This window comes from Mobula birostris, chromosome 6 (assembly GCF_030028105.1).
Source record: "Mobula birostris isolate sMobBir1 chromosome 6, sMobBir1.hap1, whole genome shotgun sequence".
NCBI classification, from domain to species: Eukaryota; Metazoa; Chordata; class Chondrichthyes; order Myliobatiformes; family Myliobatidae; genus Mobula; species Mobula birostris.
In genome coordinates, this window is record NC_092375.1 from 71,791,700 (window position 1) to 71,804,233 (window position 12,534).

The following is a 12,534-nucleotide window of genomic DNA, read 5'->3' on the forward strand; positions in this document are numbered from 1 at the left end:
TTGTTCAATCAGAATTGCTTTGGATTTTTTTTTGTTTCTCTTTCCTAGATCTTGTCTGACCTGAGTGGCTGTTTCTGTTTTTATTTGTTCATGTTTCCAATGTCTGCAGTATGTTTTGTGTGAATGTCTATTTACTATGCTATGAAATTCTGATTGATGATGTTTGTGAGAATGGCAAGTCCAACAACCACACCATTGTAAATAATTCTTGATTTATTCATTTCTTAAGTTTTCTGTGAATATTAAATATAGATCAACTGTAAATAATATTTCATACTGTTCCAAAGTGATTTGAATTCTAAACACATTTGTAAAGTAGAATAAAAAACACAGATTAAAGGCTACAGAAACAAATAAGAAATTATTATTATATCTTTGCCAGGATGCAGAATCAGGGACCCAATTGCAGACCATGTACTGTACGCACTATGATATTTACTGAGTAGCAAATCCAGGGGGTGGGGGGGGCAGGGTCAACAAAGTTGGCATCAAGGTTCAGGCAGAGATCAAAAATTCCAGAGAAATCCAAAAACCAGAATCGGGAAACAGGCAGAGTCAATATTCAGATGGATAGAGGTCAGATACAAATGCTGGAAGGGCTCAGGAAAACTCACTGGCACAATCTGACAACAAACAAGTGAAAACACAGGACTGAAATACACTGAGCAATATACAGAGAGGCAGATGATAGGTGGAGCACAATGAGACACAGGTGGCAGCAAAACAGGAAATAATGAGAAACAGGTGAGAGACGGAGTACTCAGTAATACAGGGGCCGGAGTAGAGCAGGAGCGGAGACAGGAACACATGGGGCATGAAAACAAATGAGCACATGGCAATACAAAACCACAGACTGATGACTAGGGGGAAATACAGGAAAAGACGGTTCAACTGGAGGTATTGACAATCTTCTATTTTGTGTTTTTGATGACTAAGTAAATAGTGGATAAGATAGGGAGGAAAGATCTGGCCAACTTTAAATCTTGGCATCTTTGACTGTGTAGCAAATGCAGTCTTCTTTACAGCTTTATGGTGGGGGAGCAGCATCGGTGCTGGTGATGTAAAAGACTAAATAAGCTCATCAAAAAGGATGGATCTGTCTTTGGCTGCAACCCGGACATATCAGTTAGGGACAATCAGGCACATCCTCTCTATGACCTACTGAATGAGCAGCGGTGCACCCTTTCAAACAGGCTCCTTCAGCTCCGCTGTCACAAAGATTGTTACAGAAAACCTTTCCTATCAAATGCAATAACCATATACAACAGTTCATCTCTGTGCAACAGGAGAACATACATCATAGTACAATAGACTGTTTTATTATTTCATACTTTATTATTGCACAGTATTGCACATTGCCAAAATATTATTATTCTGTGCTTTATTATTAGTTAATATTATTATTATATTTATCATTATTATTGTTATTATTAATTATTATTATTGCTAAGTGTGTCTTTAAGTGTTGCTGTAATGAAATAATTTCCCACTTGGGATCAATAAAGTACTTATTATTATTATTATTATTATTAGTGCACCTTCAGTACTGCATTGAAGTATTTTTCTGACTTTTGTGCTCATGCCCCTGCTGGGGCTTGAAATCATAATTTTCTAATCTAGAGGTATCATCATTGTTACAGAATCCTCAGTTTCTCCCATTCTTTGCTCTCAATACCGGCATGCATTCAAGCCACAACTGTACTGAGAGAGACAATGGACATAACGGGTATGGGTTGGGAGACTACCACAGAAATTAAGATAAAGAGGTCAGGGAAATGAAGACGAGTCAGAGATGGATCATGTGAAAGCTAGCACAGAAAAGAACGGATCTTTCACTTATCATTCACAAAAGATCCTTCTCCAACCTCAACACTGCTGTCTGACAATAAAAGCCCAGCATGAGAAGTGGAAATATGGACCACTTATCTGATTTGACTAAATGACATGGACCAACGATGTAACACAACATTGTTGTCCTTCACTGCACCAGTATGGCTTTTAACTGCTTGAGGAAAAGCAGCATGTGAAAAACCTGGATACATACAATCAAGATCCTTCAGAACATTGTCTTTCATGAATGATGAAAGGAGTAAGCCAACTCCCAAATCACATGTTTTCCTGCACCATCAAGCACCTGCTGTCCCACTAAATGCTGACCCTAGAGGTTATGCATTGTGCTAGAAGATATAGAAGACTTTGAGGGAATGCCTCATAAGATAAATGAAGTTGAAGGAAAGCCACAAATTGATTACATTTCTCCATTCGAAGAGGAGGAAACTGCACCCAGGTATCCTTCACAATGCACCGGTGGGCAAAATAGAAGGTTCAGAGTGGACTGGTTCAACCTGTGGAAGGAAGTCTTTGAAGGGATGTAATGTTAATAACAAGGTAGGAACATTCATGAACGTGGACGTTCATTGTCATAAATCTCTGATTCTCCGTTATGATTTTTGAATTTCCTGATTGTCACGAACAGTCTCCAGTTTTGAACTTAATATTTATATTTCGAGTTTGATGTTTCATTGTAGCCGTTCGCCGTTGTCATAGTGATAAGTGGCGAGGTGGCGCATTTGCACGTACTGGATGTTGGGAGTTGTAGTTTGAGTTTGGTTTCTGTTACGTGATGTCAGCAGGTCTCCCGTACAGGAAGAACTACAAGTCCCAGTGTCCCGCGCTGCAAACTGGCTGATCAGCAAGCGACGGCGGGGGGGGGGGGTCTTTCCAAGTTAAATTGTTCAAAATAAACGACGGAAGATGTTGGGAGAGGTCGAGGAGTTGAAGCATGATACGTCTGGGCTTTTCCGCTGGAAGCGGTTCACCAAGCACCAAAATGGATCAAAGGTAGCTGAGCGACCGACTTTTGGAGAGCATTTGGAAAGTTAACTGGGGAGGGGCTTCTACAAACGAGACCGCTGTCATAGTCCCCAGCCGTCACTGCCTGTTACTGTTCTGTCTTTCGCCCGTCTCGTTGCTTCTAATGGCTTTTCCTTAGTCCTTTTAACACCGTCTCCGCTGCTTTTCTTGCTTGTTCATTCCATCCAAGTCCTGTCTGCGGTTTATATGATGGGTTCTGTACGGAGTAGCAAGACCCCGCTATTCAGGAATAACGCAGAAAGAAAACATGAAACTATCAGTCTGTTAGCCTAGTGTCACTAGTAGGGAAAAGGCCACATTTAACGATGCTATAATAGAATCCCTAGAAAACAAATGATGGAAATAAATAATTCCAACTTGGAAATGTGAAATGAATTTCTGAAAGAGAAAATGTCTTTCACTCTTTAAGAATGTGCCTGGTAGAATGGGTAAGGTGAAACCAGTCAAAGTGATGTATCGTAACTCCACAGGCAAACTTCTGCAGGTCAGGAAGCATCTGTGGAAGAAAATAACCAGTTGACGTTTTGGGTCAAAACTTTCCACCTGGACCAGATATACAGATGATGAGACTTGACAAGAAATGTTACCTGAAAACTTTCTCCACAGATGTGGTCTGACCTGCTGAGTTTCTCCAGCAGTTTGCTATGAGCCTGGAAAAGTAGATTACCAAGTGTTACCTTTCCCAGCACTATCAAATGGAAAATTGTTATTTTATAATTAAGTTACAAAAACACCATAGTTCAGGAATAACTGGAAATGTTTAGAGCAGTGGTTCCAAACCTTTTTCGGGTTACTGTCCCCTTGGTCACATCCCATCCCCCTTTCCAGCCATTACATTAATAACTATAAAGAATTTTGAATTGTGATGCACAGTGAAAGAAAATAGGAACTGCAAATTCAAAGCAGTGGCAAATAATTGCGAAAACTAATCAAATCTATTTAAAATGACAAAGTTATTTAATTATAGTAAAAAAGATTTAAAGCAATAATTTTAGAGTTTACATTAGTAGTCCAACTATTGCTTTTCATTGCTTTGTCACTTTTCAATGAAGTGGATGGGCTTGGCACAGTGACATCAGCTTCTCAACATCAGGCTGAATGTCACTTAGGAGTCTCAGATCTCATGTTCAGTAAATTGCAGTCTGCTTTATTACTTTGAAAGAAGTTGGGCTACTGCACTGAAACTGCACCCCATTAAAAATGTTGAAAGGCAATAAAGAAATCCTTGACCTTTCTGCACAGTGCAGGATAGAGCTCAGATTTTTTTCTGCAACCAAAAGTCCTGACATGAGTTTTTGAACTTCACTTCAGCTCAAAGTCATCTGTTAATTCCTCACTTCAAGTGTTCAGGAATGGATGTATTACCAAAGCTGGAAACTGGATTGAAGGAAGATCCTGAAATCTCTCTGATAATGTATTTATGCAGCTCACTCGGGTGGACAAAGTATACTTGAAGATCATCATCTGGTATTATTTCTTTCTCTTCCAACTCAGGCTCAGAAATTGGAAAAGATCGTGATGGCCAGTGTTACACTTAAGTAGGGTTAACTTGGTCAAAAAGTGCATAAAAGCGTCTGGTCAGTTTCCTTTTGAAACTCATCTGGCTTTTGTGTGCACAGCAACTGTTCAAACTGCTCATCATTCTCAATATAAAACTTGAAATAGTTGAGAATTTGAGATCTTGGGACTTGATTTAATTTACCATTGTGATAACAGCAATTAATGATTTGTACAGCCAAACACTTGGGTTTTCGCAACAACATGTTGTCTATGAATTACATGGTGAATGGTAATTATGTTAGTTCCAGCTTTTATTCCTTAGATTTGTCTTCCCAGGTACAGCCATAAAACAAAGGAAAACTATGGAACCCATTCAAAGAAAACGTCAAACTGACCCCTCTCCCCACGCGCAAAAAAAATCATGCAAATTGCAACAAAAAAAACAAGCAAAAACACAGGAAGTAAAAACACAAAATCAAAAAGCATATTTCATTTCAGCTCAGTGCTCATTATCTGCAGTCTGCCCCGATTTAAAATTGCCCAAATAAGCAACAAGAAAAAGAGCGACCTAAATCTAGAACACATCATAAACATGAATTGGAGTCCACAATCCACAAACCACCGATCAAATCTTGCTCTGGCTCCATCATCCGATAGCATTGAGAGAGAGAGAGAGAGAGAGAGAGAGAGATCATATGACTGCAGGGACCTTCCCTGGGGGGGGGGGGGGAGAGAGAGACACACAGACACACACCCCTTCCTCTAGCTGCAGTGAGCTGAGGGAGCAGTGAGAGCAGACATCCCACCCTGCAAAAACTCATTTCAGGGAGGTAGCACCATCAATTTGCGGGGGACTCCCGGAACTTCCGGGAGAAGTGGGATGTCTGCAATAGAGTAGCCCTTAGCAGCTAGTCAGCTAGTTTAAGTAATGTTAGCTATACTAATGAATGAATGTCACCTGTTAAACTCACCTCAACATGTCTTTTACAGTCTTAACCCACCATGGGCAATAGAAAAGTCACTGTTGCAAACAGTGCAGCGAGCAACACTGTCATTATTTTTGACCCCTATTAGGCAGGGGTACACTTTAGTGTAGTCTGAGGTGACGTACATTTTATATTTTCTTTTTTTGGAACACTCTCCCATGGCGCACTCTCGCTCGCTGGCTCTCTCCCGCTGTGGCTTGCTTTATCTCCCGCTCGCGCGCTGTCGCTTACTTTCTCTCTCGCTCGCGCGCTGTCGCTTACTTTATCTCCCGCTCGCGCGCTGTCGCTTACTTTATCTCCCGCTGTCGCTTACTTTATCTCCCGCTGTGGCTTGCTTTATCTCCCGCTCGCGCGCTGTCGCTTGCTTTATCTCCCGCTCGCGCGCTGTCGCTTACTTTATCTCCCGCTGTCGCTTACTTTATCTCCCGCTGTGGCTTGCTTTATCTCCCGCTCGCGCGCTGTCGCTTGCTTTATCTCCCGCTCGCGCGCTGTCGCTTACTTTATCTCCCGCTGTCGCTTACTTTATCTCCCGCTGTGGCTTGCTTTATCTCCCGCTCGCGCGCTGTCGCTTGCTTTATCTCCCGCTCGCGCGCTGTCGCTTACTTTATCTCCCGCTCGCGCTCTGTCGCTTGCTTTCTCGCTCGTGTGCTGTTGCTTGCTTTCTCTCACTCGCGCGCTCTCGCTTGCTTTCTCGCTGTCTCGTGCTGTCACTTGCTTTCTCGCTCGCACTCTCGCGCTGTCGCTCGCTTTCTCTCTCGTGGTCGCTCTCGCGCTTTCTCTTGCTTTGTCTCTATCGCTCGCTCGCTCTCAAAAAAATTGACTTCCGTGATATTGTATATAATTTGCGGGCATCAGGGAGCCACTATTAATATGCGGGAGACTCCCGGGACTTCTGGGGAAGGTGGGATGTCTGTGAGAGAGATGCCGTCACACACACACACACACACACACACACACCTTCCTCTAGCTGCAGTGAGCAAGAGGCTGGTAGATGGTGCTGAACACTGGCTGGGCTTTGCACCCATCTGGATTGTAGTCTTCCCAGTGCTTTAATCGGCAAGAGATGGAGTTGATCATGGGCTCGTGCCCCCTCTCCAGGCCACATGCTTTGCTCTCGGCCTCGTGGTACTCTCTTGGAGGCAGTAAAATGTCAGATTGCTCGTTTGCCCTGAAAACATGCCGCCAGAATGTAGATAACAGGCTCCAACAGTCGCAGAACCACATCTGAAATTAAAAGAAGTGAAAAGAGTTGCTTTGTGACCCATCTTGAGGATGTCGCCCTTGGTAGTACTGTTTGTTGGTGCCATTTTCTTTCGTATCTACAAATAACAGCTCCTGAACCAACAAGAATTTTTTGCCTAGCAAAGTTGACTCATCCAGCTGCAGAACAAATTCTGTTGTCCTAAGTATGTTGCACAACATTCGCAGGCGTTTCATCTATTTGTCTTTGAACAGAGTTGCCGCTGAGAATAATCACTTTTATTATTTTGCCTGTTGATTTTATGCAAAACCGTACTCAGAACCTGCCTTACTGCTGGCAGAATCAGTCCTTCGACATATGGAGCTTTCCAGATTTAGCAATAAGCAATGAAATGTTGTATGAAGCATGTGGACCATTTGTGTTTTGTTGTGAAGTGCTAGCAAAAACGTTTTGAAGTGTTTTCCATTTCTGAAAATCTTCATGAATTGTCTGAAAATAAACCAAGTTCTTCTTTGCTTTATCACAGTGTATTCTCTTCAAGTGTTGAAGGAGCCTGGGCGGTTTCATTGCCTCATTTAAAAAAAAACTTTTTCACACAACAGATACATTGTCTGTTGTTGGGTGCTTGGTGCTGATATAAATCCATATTTCAGATACTCCACACTATACTGTCTACACTTTTCTGTCTGGTTTGCCTCTGCCATCTTTGTTATGAATAAATGAGCATGGTTGACCACCTATTGCTTAAGTCCAACCTCAAGCGCTGCGACCAATAAAGGGGAAAGTAATGGTGTTACCATAGCTCAGGCAAAACATGACTCTCTGCCTGAAGGTATATAAAGTGGGGAAGTGATGTCTCGATTGGGCCATGGGCTAGATAAATGACCATTCAAAAGGGCAGACTCTGAACTTTAAACGCCATGTCCTAATTCACAGAAATTGTCTCTGCGTGATTAGAGTATGGGAATTGTACTAGCTAACATATACTGGACAGCTTGGCCCAGAAATAACACGATCTCTTCAGTCCAGATTTCCCATGATACACCAAATACAGTAGTGTCACATTGGTTTTCAACAACTATGACACATTTCAAGCAAAGTCGAAGAGAACAGTGAGTTAGCAGGATTTGAGCTGATTATGTGATCATTGTAATCAGTCATGAGGCACTGAGAATCAAGTGCTTAAAATAAGTAATTAATTTGTTAAATTAAGCATCTAATCCCTCAGCTGCCTCCTTTGCTACCGAGCACCCAACCCCCACCAACCCCTTTATCTTTATTGCCCTCTTAAAAACTCCCAGTGCCCCCAGGGGGGTGGGGGATGATACTGGCCATTTTGGAAACCACTGGTTTAGAGGAATATGGGACTAGCTTAGGGTGACACCTTGGGTGACATGGACATATTGGGCCAAAAGGCCTGTTCTTTTGCTGTCTAGCTATGACTGAATAAAACAGATGGAAACATTCAGGGTATTTCTGGCTACAATGCACTCTTTCACATCAAGTTGACACACAGAAAACATAGTGGTGTAATTCTTTGAGTAATACTCATTTGTCAAACTGAGTAATACTATTGTCAAACTGAGTTGCATTAACACTTAAACACTTTCTTGTTCACTTACATTTTCCTGGTACTCCATTCCCTTCAAGAACATAATTTTAAAGTGCCATTTATAAAATGAACACTCACCATGTGCTGAAGAGCACACTGGTTATTGATTTCTCTGACATTGTTGATGTGTGCTGCAGATTCTCCACACTGGCTTCTTGCAAGGGTTGTACTATTTATTGAGATGCCCCGCTATTGCTGTAGGCTAGCCTTTGTATGTATAGGGACCTTGAGAAAAAGATTTTACAATCATACAAACCTATCCAAAATTACTCAAAAAACAACATCTTAATCCAGTTCTTGAAAATCTACTTGTCTGGATTAATATAATTGGTGTATGTCAAGAAATTAGTTGTTTTGCTGCAGCAGTACATTGCAAAACATAATATTAAAAATTATAAATCACAATAAGTACATATATTTTAAAAATTAAATTAATAAGTAGTGCAAAAGTGTGTAGTCTTCAGGCTCCACAACCACCTCCTTGATGATAGTAATGAGAAGACTTCATGTCCCCAAGGTGGATTGAATTGACTTTATTTCTTACATCCTTCACATACATGAGGAGTAAAAATCTTTACGTTACGTCTCCATCTAAATGTGCAATCATAGTAATTTTATAATAATTTATAATAAATAGAACAGTCACTGTAATATAGAGTACACTCAATCAGCGTGAGTTCATCAGTCTGATGGCCTGGTGGAAGAAGCTGTCCTGGAGCCTGTTGGTCCTGGTTTTTATGCTGCGGTACTGCTTCCCGGAAGTTAGCAGCTGGAATAGATTGTGGTTGGGAAGACTTGGGTCCCCAATGATCCTACTGACCCGTTTTACACACCTGTCCTTGTAAATGTTCTGAATCATGGGAATTTCACAACTACAGATGCACTGGGCTTTTTGCACCACTCTCTGCAGAGTCCTGCGATTGAGGGAAGTACAGTTCCCATACCAGGCAGTGATGCAGCCAGTCAGGATGCTCTCAATTGTGCCTCTGTAGAAAGTTATTAGGATTTGGGAGACCACACCAAACTTCTTCAACCGTCTGAGGTGAAAGAGGCGCTGTTGTGCCTTTTTCACCACACAGCTGGTGTGTACGGATCACGTGAGGTCCTCAGTGACGTGGATGCCGAGGAACTTAAAGCTGTTTACCTTCTCAACCGCAGATCCATTGATGTCAATAGGGGTTAGCCCATCTCCATTCCTCCTGTAATCCACAACCAGCTCCTTTGTTCTTGCGACATTGAGGGAGAGGTTGTTTTATTGATATCACTCTGTCAGAGAGATGACTTCTTCCCTGTAGGCCTTCTCGTTATTGTTTTAGATAAGGCCAATCTAGTGTCGTCGGCAAATTTAATTGGCAGATTAGGTGATGAGGGTCCTTAATAAGGAAACTGCCTTTTTGAGTCATCGCCTTTTGAGGGTGACCTGGATGCTGGGGAGGCTAGTGTCCATGATGGAGCTGGAAGAGTTTACAACTTTCTGCAGCCTTTTCTGATGCTGTACAGTGGCCCTTTCATACAAGACGGTGCTTCAACCAGTTCGAATGCTCTCCACGGTATTTTGTAGAAATTTGTGAATGTCTTTGGTGACATACCAATTCTCCTTAAACTACTTATGAAATTAAGCTGTTGTCCTGCCTTCTTTATAATCGCATCAATATGTTGGACCCTGGATAGATCCTCAGAGATGTTGACCACCAGTCCTCAATGAGGACTGGTGCGTGTTCCCTTGACTTCCACTTCCAGCCATGGTCCAGTTCCTAAACTACTCTGCCTATGGAGGCCAAGGTCATTGTTATTCTGAACTTTGTAGCCTCTGGAACGGTTCAGCTGCTGGCACTGGTCTACTGCTAGCCCTAATCCTCCAGCAGTACTAGGGGCTGCAGCCATGACTGAATTAGCAGTCAAATAAACCAGTTATATCTGAGAGGCCCATGCCAATTGACATTTAAGCAGAATTGTACATTTGTCCCACGATTGTGATTGGGAGTGTCTGTGAACTGCAGTCCATTGGGTGAAGATGACGTGCTTTCATTGCAGTCAGGAATGAGCTACTGAAGGAATTCAGCATGTTATACAGTGTCTCCACTGTAGAGGGAGATGGACAATTAGTGTTTCAGTTCAAAACCCTCTTCTGGACTCAAACCATTCTACTCAACCCAAAGTTCCAAATGTCCATTTCCCTCTGCAGGTGCTGCCTGCCATGCTGAATTCCTCCCAGCTATTTGATTTTGCTGCAGATTCCAGCATCTGTTGTTTCTTGTGCAGTCTCCCTGTTTCAACTACAATTTTGAGGTGACTGATGAGGTCAGTGTGGGATCTGCAGACTGTGGGGTGGGAGATGTTTGATGCATTGAGTGGGCTGTTTGGGAAGTAGCATGTTTTTCCTGTGTTTTCTCTAGCCATCCAAGTCCTCCTTGTAGAGAAAGCAACAATTTGGTCTTGTCCCACAATTGTAGTACCAATTTGAAATCTTGCTTAAATTTGCGCAGGCAAAGCAAGTTCTTTCAGCGTTTAATTTGCAGCTGCTAGGCCATCCTTCTCACCAGATGTTCCTGAATATAATCTAAAAATAAATCCATCAACTAGTTTAAAATGAAACATATAGAATTCAATGAATATAATTGTAGTTTTGGGGGAGGAGCAGAGGTGAGGTAGTGGGTGGCATATACAGCTTATGTATATTTAATGATGGTATACTCATTTAATAATAAAGAACATCACAAGCAATTTAGCCAGTTATATGAGGAATGAAACCTAACCAAAAGGAGATTAAGGTTTCTTTAAGAGCTGACAGGCAGAAGATGGAAAACTAGATTGTTGCTGACTACACTAAATCAAACTTGAAACAGGCTTGTGCATTTCTTACAAGGTTCTCCACATTTAGAAATCTTGATTTTAAAATCTAATTTTATTTAGTAATATAGCATGGTAACAGTCCCTTTGGGCCCAACAAGACCGTGCAACCTATTTATACCCATGTGACCAATTAACCTAACTGCTTCATCTTGTGAATATACTTTTAATATTATTATATTTGACACGGGTTATGTGTCAAATATCAGTGCATTAATATTATTTTTATCCTAAATGAAATCTTCCATTGTTAAATTCAATTACAAAAGGCTAAAATATATTTGATCGGCTGTATATATACATTATCTGTTAATTATTTTAAAGTTGTTAACAATACTGTGATTTTCCCTCACAGCAAAACATGAATCACGATGATATTCAAGACTGGATTAAAGTAAGTATGACCAACTGAGTTCATGAATACATTGTTACCATGGAGCTGGTTGGGATGGGAGCGGCAAAGTGGAACGTATGCAGATAATGTTATTTAACATTATTTAAATATTTATTAATTTTTAATAGAGAGTTGAACAGGCATCTGAATGTGCTGTAGCAGAAGTATTTCCTTCAAAAAAGATGCAAACTCCAAAGGTCGGTGGCTACGTTATGACAATGGAGACAGTTGATCAGCTCCGTGACCATGATAATGCCTATGCTGAAGGTAAGAATCTCATTTGATTGTCCCTTGATGATTCTCTCACTGCAGGAATAAATCACAGAAAGTGCGATAGTTGTATTAAGTATTTCTTGCAGTCTCTGGCACTGTGGGTTTGCACTTAAGGATCAGATTAAGTGGTGCCCAAATGTGGTGGTTCTCTCCTGAGGCTGCTTCCCAACCTGGAGCATCTAAGTCATCCATTTTATCTGCCATCGCGTAGGCAGGCATTGGAGGAGCCGAGCAACATAATCAACAGGAATGAAACTGTGCACCCTGATGCTTCCCTATCATTGTGGGAGATTTCAATTACGCCAGCTTGAAGAAGTCTTCGAACAACTACCACCAACATATCACATGTGGAACTAGAAGACCCAGCATACTTGACCACTGTTACAGCACCGTCAAGAACACTTACTGTGCCATCCCGCGCCCACATTTTGGAAAGTACAAACATCGGCTGAACTCCCTGCATATAGGCATCATCAGCGGTGAGGACTGAGAAGGTATGGTCAAGGGAGGCAGAGGAGTGCTACAGAACTGCTTTGAGTCAGTAGACTGGACAATATTTGATTATTATCTATCACAATGTACTGCTGCTGCAAAACAACGCATTTCAGAACGTATGCCAGTGGTATTAAACCTAATTCTGATTCTAAATTACAAGTGTGGTTTGCACACACATAGTTGAAGTAATGTTTTATTCATTCCCTGAAAACTACTGGATGTTCAGAAGTGTTGGACAAACCCAATCACATCAAAATTTATTAAACGTGTCCAGGAAAGTTTTTGAAAAAAGGAGGCAATACTGGATCTCCTATTGAAAAATGAGGGAGTGAAAGTGACTGAAGTTTTT

At 41.6% G+C, this 12,534-nt stretch overlaps 1 protein-coding gene across 2 annotated transcripts in view; it reads left to right on the forward strand.

Moving 5' to 3' along the window:
* The first annotated feature begins 2,717 nt into the window (after nt 1–2,717).
* ccdc191 (coiled-coil domain containing 191) overlaps nt 2,718–12,534 on the forward strand; it is a 53,054-nt gene continuing 43,237 nt past the window's right edge. The window contains exons 1-3 of one of the 2 annotated variants that reach the window (XM_072260635.1): nt 2,718–2,841; nt 11,379–11,417; nt 11,546–11,684. In XM_072260635.1, the coding sequence (XP_072116736.1) occupies nt 2,755–2,841; nt 11,379–11,417; nt 11,546–11,684 (265 nt within the window). In that variant the 5' untranslated portion in view covers nt 2,718–2,754. The remainder of the gene's footprint in view (nt 2,842–11,378; nt 11,418–11,545; nt 11,685–12,534) is intronic. The other variant, XM_072260636.1, reaches the window with a different exon arrangement.